We start from the raw sequence: 21,100 nt of genomic DNA on the forward strand, positions 1-21,100 counted from the left end.
TTCACAATTACAGAAAGTCACATTGCATTTGACGATATCATTATTTCACCATCAAAATAGAGAAATAATGATATGATAGAGTATTTTGGATATTATTCTTGGATTTCCACCTGAATAAAGCATAACCTCATTTGAAAAATGCACACACTTTAAAAGCATCCAGTTTGATGTCTCCAAAAAGTGTACAAAATGGTTTTGCAGTAGCTACCCTAACAAACACAAGTCAAGTAATTATGTTGTTCTGTCACTCCATTAGTGGCACACAGTATGCTTCATTAATTACACCATTTTCAAGATTGTGCTCACTACGGCACCTTTGTTCAGACCTTAGTGGGAGGGAATGCCGTTTAAGAGCAAGAATTAAATACACAAATACAGAGCGCAAAGTATCTCTCCTCCACATACACACCCTTCAGGTTATTAAATAACGACTTCAGCCCACCTGTCATTCTGTAAGGCTTATCTCAAATTCGGTTGGTAGAGTCTTAATGAGTTTGAGACCATCTCCCCCAAGGTAGTGAACGTGATTAAAAAAACTCAATTCTATGCCTGGCTTCATGTTTGAACACAGGAAATAACAGTAGAGCCCAATGAAATGAATAGCTCAAAGGTGAAAAAAATGCCAATCCTGATGTCTCTTCAGACGGAAAGACAGAATTTAATGATTAAGAAAACAAAGGTGCTCAGTTTTGATTCACACTCTGAAAGAAGTATTACAAGGACATTGTATGTTCAGTATTGTGGTTGCAAGGCATAACAGACAGAATACAACAGTGTCATGCCTTAAAAAGTTGGCCAAGGTATTAGTAAATCCTATAAACCCCCTGTTAAGAACTATTATTGTTGAAACTGCAAGAAAATGAAATACACACTCCTCCCAAAGTACTTTTAATGGTGAGCAGATGTCAAACAGGTATGTCAAAAGCAGCAATTGATGAATGAAAAATTGCAAAAACTGTAAAGAAGGCCTCAAAACCACTGCCGGAGACCTCAGCAGCAACTTCGATGAGAGTAATGGAGTGAAAATATCCAATCTGCTGTTTATAGAAGATGTCATAAACTAAAGTATTAAACCAGTGTAAATATTCATTAGCAAGAAAAATAGGAAGGCAAGGCTGGAATTTGCCCAAGAAAATACTTTGCCATTGAGTTGTTTTATATTTAATTGTCGTACTTGCATTGTTACGGAAGAGGATTAGGACCAATGAAGAAAGAAAAAATAAGGTAGTATTGTTATTTGTTGTATTTTATCTTGCTAGTGTTATAGTTTTCGGAAATTTAATTATATATTATTAATCATTTACATTTTCACAGATTTTAATGTTTTATCGTTTTTAAGCACTATTTAATTATTTTTCAGTGTTTCCCCCAAAGGGAGCCTTGTATCGAGGGCTCCGTCCTTTTAGCAATTACCCACAAGGCACGATCGGCGGCCATATTGGAGGGTTGTTATAAACAAGCCATACACGAAAATTCGTGTATGGCTTGTTTATAACAGCCCTCCAATATGGCCGCCGATCGTGCCTTGTGGGTAATTGCTAAAAGGACGGAGCCCTCTATACTGACAGTTGTGATGGGCCTCGGCCATGGTCCTGCCCAATGGCTGCATGTCGGTGTGCCATAACCACAGTCTGTTGTCTGAATTTCAAGTTGACAGCTCCTTATGATTGGCGTTTCCTCACATGGGTGCTCTGTACCCAGACGTAAAACATAGGTCATTATCTTTGTGCATATGTCTGAGACATGTGTGGACAAATGGCAGGAGGTTGGTGTTTTTATCTCTGTAAACTATGTATTTTTTTGGCATGAAAAGCTCTTTATGAATAAATGTCATGGCTTGGGCTTGAATGGCTTCTTCTGGGACAGGCTTCTTAATCTTCAATGATCAGTAGCAGAATGAACTCAGAAGTCAATGACGGAAACATTTTGTCTGCCAATTTGATGAAAGTTGCAACCAAACTGGGAGAGCCTGCTCCAGGCAGCCCCAAAATACCCTGCCAAAAGAACAAAAGGAACGTGAACAAGCGGTGGAAGGTTTTAGACTGGCCAAGTCAATCTCTGGACATTTCATTTCTAAAGAGGAAACTGGAGGCACAAAGCAAATTTTTTTTCACAGATTTTTATGCTGCCAAGTATCGGGTTTAGTCGCCTTGGCAGTTCCTTTCAGGTATAGAATAAAGGGCTGTTTACCTGTTGGGGTTATGATAAAAAAAATGTGAGTGCAAACTGCAAAGTGCAAACGAGCCCCCACAAATACAGGATCACTGTGATTTCCTGGTGAAGGTCGTACTTAACACACCAAGCTGCTGATTTACTCTTGTCTCGAGATACGGGGCTCTGTCTATGCGGCAGACGTCTCCGACACATATCCGAAACACGGATGCGGATTTTTAAAGATGGAAGTCAAAGCTGGAATGTTGAACTGTTGTCTCATTTTCATTGATCATTGAAAATGACATTCGATGTCAAACAAAAATGTTTTAGGTTTAAGTAACAATAAAGGAATTTGACCTCACTATTCTAATACTTTTTGGAGTTGAGCGTAGCTTTTAGTTGAATCTCATTAGTGCCACTGACTGTATAGTTGTATCATGATGCACTTCAGATCGAATTCATTCAGATTTTGCCATGTCTGTGGTTTGCAATAAAAGTCTCATATTTCACAGCAGTGAGCTGTTTGGTTAAGATTATTACTTTTGTTCATGCAAAATTAAATTGCGTCTGGAGCAGGTTATAACATTCGCCCTTCTTACTCAGAATTTGTACCCAATATCCTCCAAGAAATCCATACTAGCCTCAGAGGATTTCCCTTGGCTGGAGATTCCATTTTAGATCAACCCTCATTTTCTCTTCCCTAACTAGAAACTTGAAAATAAAGACTTGAATACACTTCACACACACTTTAATGACTTTTTGCATGCATTTCATCCTTGAGTCCTACTACGGTGCTCATCTTTAGTGGAAATTAATTCACTCTTTTATTGCAATTCACAGGCTGCCTTGAAAGCAGAAGGGCGTGCATCATTTATTGCTAACACATGCTTTATCCCACAATGTGGCAGAAGGCCATCGTTGATCGCATTTTGTAAAGATAATGATGGTGCTTCAATTGGCAATGGCATGTACCGTAACGCGTAGGCCACCAGCTGAGAAAGAATTGTAACTATACAGAGATAACAAGAAACAACAAAGTATGACAGTCTTGTTGAAAGGGACTCAAATGCTGAAACGCAGCACAGCAACAAACAAAAAAAGATACTCTGATCAGTGTTACAGCGATACCCAACATGCCCACAAAGTTGAGAGATGAGCCCCCGAGATGGCCATAAACACCAACAGGCCTTGTAACTCATCTTAGCCTGCAGGCTACCTGGGGAGCGCTTTGTCCTGTTATATCAGCTTTTGTTTGCTCTGTAGACAGAGGAAAGCCTAATGGCTTCTGCAGGCTCCATAACATCATAGATCTTGTAGTTAAAAGTTTGAAAGAAAAAGCGTGTAGTTGTTTGGAAAGCTTCGATGCAAGCTTTTGTCAGCAGATTCAATGGAAGCGCCAACGTCGAGTGGCCTTGTAGTTTAGCGTAAGGTGACTTTCATGCCACACAGAGAATAGGAACATCCCGATACTCTTCCAGCTAATAAATGTTTTACAATGGTAAGAGTTCAGAACAGATTGTTATTTTGTGAGTTTAACCAGTATTATGGAATTCATTGGGTATGATCTTCAATTCATTCCTAATTGGCAAATGCAATTTGACACCGATAAATATGCAAAAGTACCGAAGAAGGAAGCTAACCAAATGAATGGTCTTTCAAAACATTAACAAATGAAGAGTTTAATCCTTTTTAGTGTGAGCAACTGTCATTGTGCACCACAGTGACCCTCTCAGGATTCTAGCCAGATTGACCATGATTATATATCGGTTAAAGTTGTTGGATATTGCCATGGCAACAAGAGAAAGGCCTTCTCTTTTTCACAAGCCAGCGAACAAAAGGAATTTTGAAACTGAAATCGCTGGATCGTAGTTATGCCAGCATAGTAGCTAATACTGTATGTCAACATGAAATTAAACTGATTGCCATAGCAGGCGCATTTAGTTCATTTGACCTTTTCACACCCAGAAACATTCCAGCATTTCCTGTTCATCTTCATGACAGCCCTGCAAATGGGTCAGTTTATCCTCATTAGCTCATTTTCAAATCCGCTCAATACTTGACAATACAGCAGGATTATTTTGCAAGATCTCCATCCCCTCCCACGTCTGATGGGTGAGTGTTCAATAAAATACACCACATTTATCAGGCAGTTTTATAGGTCAACACAGCACAATGGAGTCAAGGACTCACGTGTTTAGCTGAAGCCCATAACTAAATTATCAGCATGAGAGGGATCTGCAAAATTTCACTAGATATCACATGAAAGAGCTGTGCCAAATGATGTTTGATTTTCGTTTTTGCGTACAGTAAGCACGTGCATGCGTATATATTCACCGGACAGCCACATTATAACCACTTGCACAATGTAATGGTATCCAACGCAAAAACTATATCATATATTCTGCCATTATAAAGATGATCAAGCCTAGTTTAGATTGACGCTGTCTGACAATTTTTAATTGAACATGTTGATTATTTGTTTTTGCTCTCTGCAGTAGTGTAGGTTGTTGCATGCGTGCACAAACTAAATAGTCACTAAATGTGTTACACAGTGAGATCACCTTCAATATATCCATCCATTGTCCGATCCGCTTTATCCTCACAAGGGTAGTGGTGTGTGTGTGTGTATGTGGGGGGGGGGGGGGGGGGGTGCTGGAGCCTATCGCAGCTGTCTCCAGGCAGTAGACGGGAGACACCCTGAACTGGTTGCCAGCCAATTGCAGGGCTCACACGGATGGACGGACAACCATCCACGCTCACACTCACACCTAGGGACAATTTCGAGTGTTCCATTAACCTCCCAATGCATGTTTGGCTAATGTGGGAGGAAACCGGAGTACCCAGAGAAAATCCCCGCAGGCATGGGGAGAACATGAAAACTCCACACATGGAGCCGGAGCCGGAGCCGGAATCGAACCCTGCATGTCTGCACTGTGAGGTGGATGCGCTAACCACTGGACCACCTTCAATATGAATAGTCAAAATTGAACTGTAATAAACTAAGAATCACAAAATTTGATTTGGGCAACTAAACCTGTTGCAATAATCCAGACAGTTTGCATGATTCAAGGTCGCAACACACCAAACTTCATTCGTTTCTTTTGCTCCATAATAGTTACTGTAAATGACAAGTGACCAAAAGAATCGACGGAACATGAACGAGAGTTTGACAAAAACAGAACAAAGGGTACGAGGTTATTTTTGTCTAAATGTCTGAGCACGTTGTAGGACATAGGGCTGTGCCTGTGCGTATGTCGTCACCTTACAAAGATAATTCACGATGCATTCAAAGCTGGAAGCTTTTGTTGAAATACATTTCATTCTACCTGGAAGCGGGGGCGCTTTTATTAAATTTCTGTCGGCTAGTGTTAATCAACAGGCGCAATAAGAAGAAGGCATTGCACAATCTGATGTCTTGCAACAGCCTCACCCTTTGTAGATTCAATCCTTCTTACACTCTGCTGACATGTTGGCAATTATGTGGCAACACGACACTGTTGATTACACCTCATGAAGGAAAATCTGTGTTTGTAAAGCAAATTAACTGAGCTGACCATCTGTTTTTCATCTCAGTTGGAAATGACTTTTCTCACTGGAACAGAGGTTGTTAAATATTTTTCACCTTTCCCACAGCCTCCTGGCTGCTTCCTGTCACTCTCCACTTATAAATCAAGTCATTTCATCCTAAAGCAGCGCGCTGTTGAGAAGTGATTCAAGAGATTTGCAAGGTAATCGAATTAGAGATAACGCTGCACTCAGAAGTGAACCTGGTTATCAGTTCTTTTGGTTCATTTTGTCACATTTCATGGCTGAACAATCCCAATCACATAAACGCCAGGGCAAAAATAATCAGACTTTGGCCCCCTCCAGGTCAATGCCACAAAGCGGGCCTGTCAGTTATTGCATCGCCGCCCCCATCTCCCACCCCAATGTCTTCTTTGATGAAATGTGTGAAAAGCGTGGAATTCCAAGTTTGTTTTACAGCGTTATATGTGCTTGTGAGAACAGGGCATTCTTTTGAAAATGCTGAGTCTTTCAAATGACGCGTGACAAAGTTACTTGCAGACATTGGTTTGGAGAGGAAATTATTGCATCTTCACCATGAAATGGAGAAACGTCATCATCAACAATGCAAGCGTCTATCCTGTGAAGTACACAGTGTTCCATGTTCCAAAATCACAACACCATTTCATGTGGCTTGCAAAAGCTAGAAAAGAAAATGGCTCTTTTAAAACACAGTACATGCTGTGGTACAGATGACAGTGACCATAGACTACATGAGCCCAAAAGTGGAGATTTCAATTTGAAGAAATGACAACATCCAGATGCAAGGCATGGTCAAAAATCAAAATAGTTTGAAAATATCCCAGAATAACCGATGTGGAGGTAGGGATGTGTTTACAGTTGGTGATGAGCTTTCCATACATGTTCCCCAAGCTTAACGAAACTAATTGGCATTACATCATCTTACAAAACATTTGTGTTTTTTGGGACTTTCAGATCATCTTGATCAGGGGGTAACCACAGACCAGCAGTTTTAGTGAACTTCAAGTACAAACAAGTCCACACATTGATACAATCTCAAAGAAATAATATTGTACACTTTTTGTAGACTTAACTTGGATTGTGAAAGATAACTGAGGTAACAGGTGCGTAACGGGCTGAGTGACTGACAGGTGTTTCTGGGAGTTTAAGTCACTCCGGAGTATTGATTCATTTCAAGTTTGTAAACAAAGATGACGCAATAAGGATGTGGGCGCAGTGTTGAAGCAGACAGAACAGTGGGGTTCGTTATGTACACAAGTGTACTAACTTGCAAAGGATCGAGAAAATTACTTAAAAAAAAATAACATTGCCAGATGGAAAGCAACTTTCCGATCCCTCAGGGATAAGAGAGTAGGAGGAAGACGATACAAAGCAATGGCGGTGGCTCCAATACTACAAGAACAGCTCAGCTTCCCCTAAAAGCCTTGCCCTCCTGAACAAAAAAAAAGTGTCCGTACATTTCCTAAATATGCGCTATAATACCTTCATCTTTTGTTCAGAATCAGTAACATATCACTGGTAACTGATACATCTTACTTCTAATTCATGCCCGCAACGCCAAGGCACTTTTACACAGTCCCACATTCCAAAAACATGCATGGCAGGCTAATGGAATGCTCTAAATTGTCCCTTGGTGTGAGTGTGAGTGCGGATGGTTGTTTGTCTATGTGTGCCCTGCGATTGGCTGGCAACCAGTTCAGTGTGTCCTCCACCTACGGCCCACAGAGCAACTGGCATAGGCTCCAGCACCCCACTCGACCCCTGTGAGGACAAAGCAGATCGGAAAATGGATGGATGGATATACAGTACAATATATAATTTAATGTGGATGTCATGAAATAATTTTGCACCAAAAAAAAAAAAGAAAATTGAATGGCTTCTAAGAGGGAGCAATTCGAGTAATCAGCGGGCACGCTAACGAACTAGGATTTGCAATACAGAAAACTGTTGCACTAATGAGTGCACTTCGCACACTCATTTGTGTATTTATACCATAAAAGGAAATACTACGAATTTTCACCCATTTTACATTAAATTAGGGCTATGGAAATTGTGCACCCTGAAAATTATTGAATATAGCAGACATAGCGAAAAAATACTTCATCTACAGGTATATGATTGATGGTGTGAATTTTCTGCCAGTGAAGCAAGGATTTTTCACTCTGATGTGACATAGATATGCGAGTGACACACAGCAGGCTGACATTTATCAATGCTGTCATGCTCATTGTTCATTCTGGCAAATGTCAACACTGGCAGCAGCATGAACGAAATGCTAGATCTTTCCTTTTTGTTCATTCTAGATTTCATCGACCAAATCCCAGGTCAAGAGTTGAAAATGGGCATAAGCAGCATCGCAGCCTAATAACTTTATTTCTCTCTCTATCTCTCTTTCACTCACTCACTCTCTCCTCCTCTTTCTCTCTCTCTCTCTCACACACACACACACACACACACACACACACACACACACACACACACACACACAGAGTCTGCTAAACTCTGCATTTGGTTTATTTTACTCTTTAAAATGAGCTTGACTCTGTTCTACTACGTGGGTTTATTGCATGCAGGCCCATATGTCAGATATGTCAGGATATCAATCACCCTATTTCTAGATTATTTAAGTGGCCTGTAAACCCTGCTAGAGGTAGCCATAGTTATCGAGTACTGTATTACTTTTCTTATATCCGTTTATGGCCGTAAAGGATCCCAATGTGAGTTGTTTTTAATAATTGTGTTGTGTAACAGCTGTTTTCGCATCCTGTGCAACCATCTGTTTTTTCCACCGTCCTGCTGATCTTTACAGGGTTTCACTATTAAGTGTCTGAATTGTGCTTTCAATATGACTATCTCGAGACCGAGACCATGCAATACGAAGGTTTCCTAGAACATCTGATTGGCTGGATGACTTCCAATGTAACCTTTTTGAATTGATATAATATGGAGAGATACAATGCCTATCAAACATGTAATAATGTTACAGAGTAAAATGTTTGCTTTTAATGTCAGTATTGCTCCAGCAATGTCTTTAAAAAATGATGATGGAATAAAAATATTCTAAAGGGTGAAATTCCCATTATTGCAGCTAAGAAATATCCAGACTGCATTGTTTTGCAGTCCAAAAAAAAAAAGGTGAATACACTGTACATGTTTTTTTCTCCAGCTACAGTCACTACCCACTGGGATTAAAAAATAAAATAAATCCGGGTTTTACAAAAGAAAATCTTTTCACTGGCCTCTATAAAACTTGGTCTATCACATTGCGCCAGCATAGCAAGGCTGATCTTATGACATAAGCAAAACTTAGAGGAAGCTTATATGGCTCCTTTATTTGGTTCAAAAAGTGGGTCCTGACTCCTGATTTTAGGAAGGCACAGCAATAAATGGCATATCTTAGAAGATCTTTAAGAAATATGCTGGTTTTTTTTCCCCCAGTAACAGATGTTTGAAAGTACATCTTCTGAGACATTTCTCATGTGATGTGATGTGAAGTCTGACCTTGAATCCCTTATGCATAGTTTTGTGCGATGTCAATCATCAGCGGTCTTTTAAACAGCATATGGTGCCGAGGTAACACACAAGTGCTCTCCATTCTACTTCGTTACCGGTACTTGCAAACTTCCTTTCAGGGTTTTCCCATTGCCATTATTTCTTGTTCTGTAGATCTTCACAAAGTGAGTCTCGGGTTTCCGCTACTTTTCTTGCCCTTAGGTTCTAATTGAGTGATTGTCTCATGAGATTGTCTGCTTGTTTGTGAAGTGTGTGGCCGATCAAACCATTTGCAACAAAGAATTTGAAATCCTACACATTCTTGTCCTGCCCTGTCCCACAGTTCTTAATGTTTAACCTTGGTCCACTCGTTGCGACGTTCATCATTAAGGTCTGAAGTGGACGAATTTGTGAGCCAAGATAATGAATAATTGGAGGATTCCTCTTTTATCAACTCCCCATCTCAATTTATACAGATCAGAGCATAGAGCAAGGTGACACATAAGAAAGGAACACAAGAATGACAGCGATCGAATGGAAGAAAAAAATGCTCTGTGTGTCTCTGCGTGTATGTATGATGGAGAGGGAGACAAAGAGAATAAGAAGGGAACGATATCTAATTTTGATATGAGGATGACTACTCTCCTTCGAGGAAATGTGTCACCTCCAAACTCTTGATGATGTCCCTCTCAAGTATCGAGCGGCTGTAGCTTGGTGGGGAGCTGGAAATATAAGATAAGAAAACCTTCATTTGTCTCACAATGGAGAAATTCCCAATTATGAACGGGAGAAACTAGAAGAACAAAAAGTATAAAATATAAATATAAGCATATTAAAAATGGGTGAGTGGGGGTGAGTGCAGGTTTTCAGGTCTGTCTAATACATGTATAAGGATAGATATAAATACAGGATAGAAAGACCTACAGTCCAACAAGGATGTCTTTTTTTTTTTTTTAATTAGGAGTAGTTGGGATCATTTTCAGCCAGTACATTAAAGTAGTGGTCCCCAACCACAAATTAAAAAAAACAAATGTATGTACCGCTTATTGAATAGTGTTTATTGAAGACACTTCAATGTTCTTATTAACGAGAACACAAACCTTTTCATATCTTTAAAGAAGTATGTGAGATGACAACTTGTGGCCATGGGAATTGTGATCATGTGATAATAAAGTATTGCCCTGCACCATCCAAACCACTAAAAACACTGCCAAAATGAAACAAACCTAAAAATAACAACCGACTCGACTAGAATTTGATTGAGAGCAGCAGCATATTATTTAACATGGTGAGACAGTGGTGATCTTTCCACTTCCCAGGAGAAAATCATGAGTCACTATAATGTATGATTAAATTTAAAAAAATCTAAATACATCTAAAACAGAACCACAGGATGTGTTGAATAGACTTTCTTTTCGATTTTCACACTTGACAGACTGGTTCTAAACACCTACAGTATGTGACCTAAAGAAAACCATTTAGCGGTAAGGTAATGTGGGAAAAGAGGTGTCATTTAGCAAACGTTTAGCTTGATTGGTGCTTGAAGCAGTGACCAAAGGCCATGTCGTTGAGCGAGCTACGGGTGATTCTGTTCCGGAGTGACGGGTGTCTGTATGGAAGAAGACAAGACAGGAAAGGGATACACCATCATGTCAATGGTACAAGCCTATGAGAGCGCTCTTCCTGGTTTCGCTTTGTCTGTCTTCACTCTTTGCTTGATTGTGAATCAGCACTTTCTCACATGCAGGATGCGTTGCCATCAAACGTAACTGGTTTCAAGACATGATCTACTTTACAGGTGCTCTATTGACGGAATGAGATCACGTTTACCCATCCGACCCTTCATTAGAACAGAAAAGCTTGACACAGACACCAATTTCCACATCCAATGCATCTCCATGTGATTTACAGAAACAGTTCTCATGACACAGTTCAGTTTTACACATAAAAAAGCGTGTACAGTACCTGGTACATGTACATTTCTACTTTTGACACACGCAACCATTGCTACCTCATTTTTTGAGTTCCTTCCACCTGCATTCACTTCATGCAGAAGATACATTACAAAGCAGCTCTGTGTGCTGCTCAAGAATTTTTCCCTGGAGAATTACGAAACGAGCAGGCATACTTCAAGTACGCGGAGAATAAAAGAGCTATGAACATGAATGTCTTTAGAGTGGGAAGAGAGCAAATGTAATTATATGGTGGAATGCTCTATAAGTGCAACTGGATTCATCATATATTTGACCAAGATAAAGAGTACAACCTAATGTATTTTTTTTTTCACACAGCAATGAATACTTAAAAAGGTATCCATTTTGAATGTCAAGAATAGGTAAGGAGAGGTAAAAGAAGATGCATAAAAAACTTTAAAGCGATTTGGCAGAATGTCATGTTTGCACAATGTCTTCCAAATGTAAGGGAAGTTTCATAAAATAATACCACTTGTGGAAATGTACTTTCTATAAACGATTTGATTCTTTATTTAAGAGCGCTCATAAAGATGGGGACTGAATAATTTAGAGTGTGAATACCAGGGAGATCTCCATAAATGATGCAGGGACATTATTGAATACACACACACACACACACACACACACACACACACACACACACACACACCAGCAATGGGCCATCGGCTTTGTAATAAGATTGAACACAAGAGCTATATCAAGAATTCTTGCTAACTCCTCAGTGACACAATTAGAGAGGTATTCATTTTACAATATGCAATGAATATTGTTGTTTGTTTGTTTACTTTAGAAATGAAAAGTAGTTTAGTAAATTTATTGAAAAAAAAAACATGATTTTTGAAACATTTATTATCGAAATGCTCTAAACAACCTTAATCATGGGTATGGGAAAACAAGTGTCATCGTTTTTAACCTGGATTTAAAAGCATTTAAAATTGAGGCTAACTTCAGTTCTGCTAGAAGCCTATTCCATTTGCGTGCAGCATAACAGATAAATGCTGATGCACCGTGTTTGCTTTAAAGTCCACTAATTTACCCGTGTTTGCAGACCTTAGAACCCTACTGACTTTATATTCCATTTCTTTTATGTATTCAGAAACCAGGACATTCAGGGATTTACAGACCAATAGCATATTTTAAAATCTATTTTACAGCTGGCTGCTAGTCGGTGTAAAGTCTTTTGGACAGGAGTAATATGTTCTGATCTCTCTGTTCTGGCAAGAACCAACAACCTCACAGGAAGAAGTCATTCAATTTTGCTACACGTTGGGAATAAAAGTGGATCTCGGAATGTGTTTATCTTTGCACTCAGGGCAGGGTTGTCACCAACGAATCTTTTTCGAATCGTTTATTCCATGGTTGACACACAGTGATTTGTAATGACCGCTTGAATATATGCCCTTATCTCCCTGCTTGATGTTACTTAACATAGAACATGTAGGATTTTTTTCTTCGTTTTTTTGTAATGCTTCTGCGTGTATGACTTCCTTTTACAGCTTGCTCTCTGTCCAGGGACACAGCACCACGGTCAAATTTTAGAAGAAAAATTTGAATGAGGAAAAATCTAAATCAGACAATAGAGGATTGTAATTTTCGGCGTTGATACCACCCACCTCTTTTCTTTCATACAATGGAATATAAATAACACCATTGAGATGTTAGCAAATGCTATGTAATTAAAACTGTAATTCTTGCCCTTGTGATCAATGTTGTATTCCTTCCCCATGTTAATTTTCAGGCTGAACTAATTAAAATGGTTATGTAACATTATCATAAATCCAATCGGTGTTTCACACAAGGATCAATAAGTGAACCCACCTGGGGGTCTCATCTGTCGGGAGATTGTTTTCTGTTGCAAATTTATGTTTGCGGCTGTCTCGTGTTTTTGTTCCCACCAAACTAATGAGGCCTACATATTGGATGACCTCCAATTGAGGGTCTCAGATGCCAGATGCCAGAATAACAACAAGACTGAAATAATTTTAGAGGCAGTATAATGTGTAGAGCAAAATGAAAAAAGAAATTAGCCATTTTGTTTTTCAAACACAACATGACATAATTGCCGACATGTGTTGCTCTGACAATGCTCAAATCACCTCTAAATTAACATTACATGAGCAATATAACGTATATGACAAAGGTCTGCCTCCATCTTTCTAATCTTAGCAGGCAATTCATTCTGCTTCAGTTAGCCTTGTTGTTAGCTTTAGCAAAGATGGATCGATTTTATTTCATGTGAACATCAGCTCTCAAAACAGCAGCTCTCTTCCCTGGAAAATTGCTCTATGTAGTAGCTTTTCGATTGCACTGATATAAGCTCTCTAAATGGTTTGAACACCCTTTTTTCTGTCATCATTCCCCAAGTCTTAATCTATATAATAGGAAATCCATTATATGACCCAAACTACAAACATCTATTTTATCAACCCCATTTCTATTCCATCTCTGCCCTCCTGTGTCCTCAATATGTTGGTATTTAATGCAAGCAGCATCTGCAACTGCATTTTTTAAAAATTATTGGATTATGAATCATGAAGTGAAAAACACGGAAACATTAAATACAGTTTGGATCTTTCTAAACTCTTGAGTGTTTTTTTTCTGCAGATTGGAAGGAATATGAACCCCAAGTTTCGACATTAGATATTAATGACATTTTTCAGATAAGAGATTCCATTTGGGTGGAATGACTATGTTACTTTTAAAATATATTTGACCCCCTGGGTGCTTTGCAAGTTGTGACAACTGCACTGCATTTGCAGTTTGGTAGGAGAGGGTCAAATGGGCATCGAACAAAGTGCTTGTCACGACAGACAATGCATTGCCTGAAGCTAGGGCAAATAAAATGTAATATTCCCCTAATGGAAAATCCTTTCTGACAAAACTGGAATGTGAATAATATGTGAGAAATCATTGCGCTCGGGGAACAGGTGACCCTGAATTGTCAAGCGCTGCAAGAGAATAACATCCTTGTAGGTGACCATGCAAGTATGTCCATGAAGCAGACAACAATTTAGGACCACTCGCACATTACAGTGAGCCGCTGCGTTGTTAAGGTGTAGCATTTGCTCATTCACCTATTCACAGATTATTCCTTTTAACCTATTCTCATTAGTTGTTGAAAAACTCACCTAGGTGCTTGGGATTTGCTTTTTTTGCTCAGGCCAAAGCAATAACCACAAACAATGCTTTACAACATCGCTTTGACAACATCTTGTGGCATCTCCGTGTCAAGGAAGCATGTTGATGACTTTAATTTAGACAAAAAATAAATCACGAAACGGGCTTTGTTGCCATGTTTTTGTGTCTATAGGCAATTGCAAACCAACACTGTCACTGCAGAAAGGAGAATGGAATAACTGCCTCGTCTTCACCATTGGTGGAGAGGACATTCTTCGCATTGTAGATCAGCGTATATAGTGTAGGAAGTTGAAACAAATCTAGCCTCTCTGACAAGGAAATGTTTAAAAAAAAAACATCCTTGAGCAGGTTTGAGAAGGCATAAAAAAACCTAAGCCATCAATTCGGAAAGTGCAAAGTGCGGTCTTTTCACTCGTTCACCCCATATGCTAGTTGTCCAAAGTCATTAAAACAGCCATACACAAGACGGTCTTAAAAGCCTTCATTCACAAAATGGCCTGGTGTCCCACATTTATTCTCAACAACGATGATGGACTCTTTGGGTGGAATTTAGTCCATCTAACCCTGAAATCCATCACCCTTGAATGGAGAATGAAGGCTGGTGCACAAGGCCAGCGAGCAATGCAAGTGAGGATGTCACAAGCCGAGTTATCCGCTGGACCCGTGGAAAATGCCACAAGCTCAGGAGAAAGTCTTCATTAGGCCAACCAACCACATACTACCCCGCGGATAAAAGCCTCACCAGTGGCTCAGGATTGAGCAGAGCTGCGGCCCCCCTCCCCGTCACTGCCTTCTGCTAGCACTTCTCATTCGACTCTACCACTTATCGTCTGCATTGTGGTTAAGTGACAACGCTGGCTTGAATCAGCCAAAAAAACCATGCAGATCTGAAGCACAATTTAAAACGCGGTGTTAATGAAAAACAACAATTAAAAATGTCCTTGTGTGAACAACAAAGTAGAAAACATTAAAGTCATTCTAATATATGTGAAACCATAGATGTAAAGACTCCTCTTGCGTGAAAAAAAAAACGATGCATAACAAAACATCTGTTTTCATCCCACTTTGTCAAATGTATTATATAATTGATAAAGATCAAAGTTTAAACAAAAAGCCATTTTGATCTTTGGTTGGAACCCACAATTGAACTAGCCAGCCACTGATTAAAGTTAGAGAGCAATGTTAATCTGGTAAATTAAGGTTATTTAATTGGGCATTGATTAAATTCGCAAAATTCTGACTCATACAAACCCTGAAACAAATTGGCAGATTTTCTTTTTCTACTCACATCAACTGCATTTATAGAGCACTTTCAAACAGCCATTGCTGCATACAAAGTGCTGTAAATGGAGCAACTAACATATATATATATACACAACAATAAAGCTATAAATCAGTAAAGAAATGGTAGAAGGCACCAAACAGTAAAACTAAGATCAGATCTGAGTCATGCTGAGTCAAATGCCAAAGAATACAAGTGAGTTTTGAGGCGGGTTTTAAAGATGGCCAGCGAGGGGGCTTGCCGAATGTTCAGTGGGAGCTCATTCCAGAGAGAGGGACCAGCAACGGAAAAGGCTTGATCCCCTCTGAGTTTCCGTTTAGTTCTTGGTACTTCTAATAAGGTCTGGTCCGCAGACCGGAGGTGTTCTAGACAAGAACAATGACACAGCTGCACTCTGAGCATAACAATGCTGGTGTTTGAAAAAAAAAAAAGAATGTTTTCTCTGCTGATGACAGCGTACAGAGCAGTCATGAAATTATGGCATGGATGACCTTTTCCACGCGTAAAATGTGAGAGGCCGCGCGCTTGATGAGAAAAAATTGGTCATGTGTCTGCTTATTGCTATAATGATTTCTGGAGTCGAGCCAAGATTGATCTGTGAGAAAGCAACGTTTCCCCAAGGGCACCCAGGCTGACAGAAAATATCAAAAAGGAAGACTACATTTGAAGAAGTTGGGCCAATCGTGATATTGTCCCACAACTAAATTGTCGATGTCTTGGACTGGGCGAGATATGACATGACAAGTCCATCACCGACCACACTCAGTCATCGTATGCTTCCGTCAAGATTCAGGCAACAGGTCCGTTAAAATATCCGAGCAAATTTTGGTGGTTCAGGTTAACATTGTTTTAGCTTGGCAATTCTCTCTCTTTAGGGGTGTTCACACGGCACAAATTTGCTCCGGCGCTGCACCGATGTATTTTGTTGCGATATATTTTGCACCGCAGCAAATTATGTGGAGCGTTCACACGTACAAAGCCGCTGAGCGTGTCTGCACCGGCACAGCGTCGGTGCAGCCCCACTTGCGTTCACACGGCAGTTTCTGCAGCAGAGCAAAACGACAGAAAACAAATGAGCTGTCGTGTTGGTTCTTTTTAAAACGTATACACAACTCAAGCGACTACTGGACAGGCACGTCCTTCTCCTTCTCGGTCTCCGTGCCTTCTGCTCGAGAGTGACCGCCCCCGAAAACGTAAATCAACGATGACTTCAATGACACTCAGAAAAGCAAACACGTAATGCGCCAAACAGAAAATCAAGAGAGGAAATCACAAAATAAATTATATGGGGGGCGGGGGGTTGTGAACACACAACAAATGAACAAACTACACAAAGAACTCCGAGACAGTCCAGTCTTCTACAAAAGGAAAGTTGTTACCAGCCAAGTCTTGTGTCGTTATTAAACAAACACATGACGGAAGTCCGACAGAGCGCGAAAGCAACGCATTCTCGCCGTACGTAAACTCTTCACAAGCATTTGCTCTGGAGCAAATTTAACCCAGTTGCGTTCACACGTGCAAATTTACACCGGTGCTGCTTCGCAAACAAGCATTTGCTCTGGAGCAAATTTTTAAACCACCTCCCTGAGGTGGATCAAATTTGGTCCGGTGTAAGCTGTTTTCCGGGGCTACGCCGGAGCAAATTTGCACGTGTGAACGCTCTACTGGGGCAGCCCCGGCGTAGCACCGGACCAAATCTTGCCGTGTGAACACCCCTTTTGTCTCCATTCCTGCGTGTAATGTCTTTGTGAGAATGTCACTCAAAAGAAGGTTAGCTTACTCTTTGCCATGGAGGCTGTGATGACTGTCTTTGTCACAAAAATGTAACATGTTTAGCCACAGTAGTGGAAAGACGAAACTGGTTGATTGCTGTCTGCTGCGGTGTAAGTAGCGCCGATCTTGCCTTGACCTGCCAACCACCCACGCAGAAGTGACGTTCGCGCATTACAGCAAGCACATCCAGCCTAGTGAAGATTTGTGGGACACTTTCCACCATTTAGTTATCGGAAAAACTTGTCAATTCTGCTATTGACTGTGTTTTGTTGAGGCGCAAAACACAAATTTAGGCTTGCAAAGTGCTATGTGACACCACTTCTTTGGAGCCTTGAGAATAGTTTGTAGCAGTTGGAATTCCAAACGATTGTTGTAAATACAGTAATGCCTCGCCACTTCACGCTTCAAGTTTTGCGGCTTCAGTGTTTTGCACCCCCCCCCCCCTAAATTCATTAAATAAATAAATATTTTTAATTTGTAGTCATATTGCAGGAAGAAATGTTGCTTCATGTTGATGCGTGAGAGAGAAGGTTTCCCTGCATGCCCAACAGCTGACGTGACTCAGAGACACAAGGCGCTGAATTATACATTAAATGACTGCTATATGTTCACTGAACACCAAAATATATGTTTTTTCAAGTATTCAATGTTTTAATCCTAATTTAGGATTAGGGCCAAATATGACCCTTTGGGATTTAAGGGTAGCATTTGAGTAGCAGAATTTATAGGGGCCAAATTTAACCCCATGGGTTCTCCAGGGTTAAATAAGATGGTACCCGTGTACACAAACAAAAAAATTCTAGGGGGCGGGGGGTTCCTTCATCTGGGGGTTCTGGTCCCCATTAACCGTGAAACATTTGGGATTACTGTGGTTATTAATCTATATGGTTTTGTTGTTGTTAGTTAATTCTTCCTCAACATAGTAGCATTCGTGACGTGCATTCATTTTTTTTTGTTTTGTTTTCATTAATTTACACCAGAGCTGTGTCATGTATGGTAGATTAACACGTCCCTGGTTTGTCGTTCGGTTTATCACATAATGGCACCTGTGTGGAACAAGCTTGGTAAATCAAAGTTTATGTCCATCAAATCAAGCCGCCTCTGTCGTACTTATAATTGCCATAATTCGCTGTAAGAAAGTAAATCACATAAAAGAAGACAAGTGATGATATGGAGAAAAATGGCAAAATAAAAAAAATCATCATGTCACCATTTCAAGGTGTCACAGTCTGTTTAACATCTATAATACGGCAGAAGTTATCTGGCAGCATTCCATTACACCCTTTTCTGACTGTGCACTGAGGAGAGAAAATGTGGAGCAAAACACAATTCATTACAGTAATCAAGAACTTCTTTGCTACGCCCTTGAGGCAGATTTCAGGTATCTGTTCTTGATGATTATGATCACGTTGTCTTCGTATGGCTTTGAATCACGATACGGCACAGCACATCAGACACCAATGTGGATCACTCCGAGGGAACGTATAACAGGCTCATTGGGACACTTGAGTGTTAACAGCAGAATGAATTCTCTCTGACATGTTCCATTACTCAAGACACTATGAGTACACTGCATCGGGCTCTTGGCTGTGTAATCCTTTTAGGAGACAGACAGATCACCTAGCCCAAGGACACGCTTTAATGACAATATACAGTACATAAGTAATTTAAGCAGTGCAGCCACAAATTCCATATCAGAGGAGTTTATTTTCGACTGTTATCCATGATCAAGACCTGAGCTCTTGCTGTCCATCCATCTATTTATTTATTTTTTAATAGTGATGAGAGTTGTCGGTGAACTGGGGCCAATCTGAGCTGACTTTGAGCGTGAGGCATTGTACACCTTGAACTGATGGTCAGCCAATCGCAGGTCACCTCTAGAGACTAACTGGCACCGGCACTCACACTGATGGGTAATTTCTACTTTTTTTAATTATAGTTTTGGGGGATTTGGGGAAGAAGCGTGAGTACCCGGAGAAATCCTACACAAGAAAAGGGAGAACACACAAATGGCAGACAGAAAAGTCAGAGCTGAGATGCTCAGAACTGGAAGGGAGCTTTACTCAGAAGAAAAGAATGAAATCAAACATCACATATGTCGTCTTCCAAGCTGGCTTTCCCACCAGTGCTGGCCCAGGCGGCCCTAAGCAAATTTCAATTGGACCCCGCCTCCCATCAGGTACGATTTGGAAATACGGGTCACCACTTCCATTAAAAAAAATAATAAAAAAATTAATATACTGTATATATTTTTAAAACATGTGAGGTAGTGTAATGATTCGCCTGACGTCCAGGCTGCATGGCAGGTCTGACAGTGACAGTGTGAATGTGAGGCTGTCTCTACATGAGCTCTGTGTAGTTGAGCAATCCAGAGTATAGACTGCCTTTCGCACCGAGTCAGTTGAATAGGCTGCCTCTCGCACGACCCTAAACAAGATAGGCACACAGAAAATGGATGGATGTTTGGTATGTTTGATTATGCCTCTGCTCAGTTGTGCTTTCTATCACCAGGTCATTCAATTTAGCAGGTCAACGTACCTGATGGTTAAATTTCTCAAAAAGCATCTCCCTTCTACTAGTTTCCATAAAAGTAGTATCAACTTTTGGATAATGTAAAATTCTGTACAATATCAGATTTGTTTTTGCAACCTGTTTGCTTCTCACCCCGGTTTCTGTCCAGGGTCCTGAAGTAATAGAGAGCGCCCCTTGCTGGCACAATGGTAGCAATGCAGCAAAGGGGAGGCGAGCACATGCAATAGACGCCTTTAACTACTTGTGCAAAACCATAAATCCTATCGATTCGTTGTCATCATCAAACAATGGGAACGGGTATGTCGACTTTACTCACACAAAAACTCCGAAGAGCATAACTCGGACACCAATCTCCAAAGCCAGGTCGCGCACGGTTTTCCGTCTGTCGGGCGATGACACGTTCATGGTGCTGACTCAACCCGTCAAGTGTGACGAACAAAATGTGGTTCTAGGTCCACGTTGAAGTGTTTACTTGTGTAATCCGCTTGGGTGTTGAAGAAAAGGGAAGGAAAAAAAGAGCCGTTCTCCCAATCACACGCCGCGCGCTTCCATCGCGACACCGAGAATCTTTTTTTTTGCCTTTCTTCGCCCGTCTTCGTTCTCTAAATCCCCACTTCCACTGCTTCGTTTATGTTCACTCCAGGGATTGTTTTAATTGGAGCTGTGATCGTGACAGCCCCCACTTTGTCAAGTTCAACTCTTCTCCCTGCACTCGATGAAGCTGACACGCGCCGAGTTAGGGATGAGTGAAAGTGTGGTGTAAAATAAAAGTCAGCCTCTCTCTCTCCCTCTCTCCCTTTCACACACCACACACACGCGCTCTAACACAGTCACACATGCACTCGCTTACTCACACACGCACACACTTTCTTCACTCTTCTAGATTACAACTACAGTATATACTCTATGTTCACATGTATTTCATATTTAATGCACACACTAATCCACATACGCAGAGTGTTAGAAATTAAAGAAAGGCTTCTGCACCTTATTCACTCCCAAAGGCAGATTGATTTGTCATTTCACACTCCACACATTCAATGCCAGGTACATATTTATATTTTAGTTCGACAGTTAGGGTTTTAAAAAAACGTCTGAAAATGGCTGGTAATGATTAGTTTGGCGTGTGGCTTTATTCGTAGTACAGTCGAACCTTGTTACAACGTATCCCAAGGGACACAATGAATCTGTGTGTTATAACGGTAGGTCA

At 40.5% G+C, this 21,100-nt stretch overlaps 1 protein-coding gene across 1 annotated transcript in view; it reads right to left on the minus strand.

The window, feature by feature from the left end:
• Positions 1–20,606, minus strand: part of plpp4 (phospholipid phosphatase 4) — a 54,690-nt gene extending 34,084 nt beyond the window's left edge. The window contains exon 1 of the mRNA XM_086122873.1: positions 20,207–20,606. Within this exon, the coding sequence (XP_085978999.1) occupies positions 20,207–20,295 (89 nt within the window). The 5' untranslated portion in view covers positions 20,296–20,606. The remainder of the gene's footprint in view (positions 1–20,206) is intronic.
• Between the last annotated feature and the right edge of the window lie 494 nt (positions 20,607–21,100).

Source organism: Hippocampus guttulatus, chromosome 10 (genome assembly GCF_054856545.1).
Source record: "Hippocampus guttulatus isolate MCC_2025c chromosome 10, RoL_Hgut_1.0, whole genome shotgun sequence".
NCBI lineage: Eukaryota > Metazoa > Chordata > Actinopteri > Syngnathiformes > Syngnathidae > Hippocampus > Hippocampus guttulatus.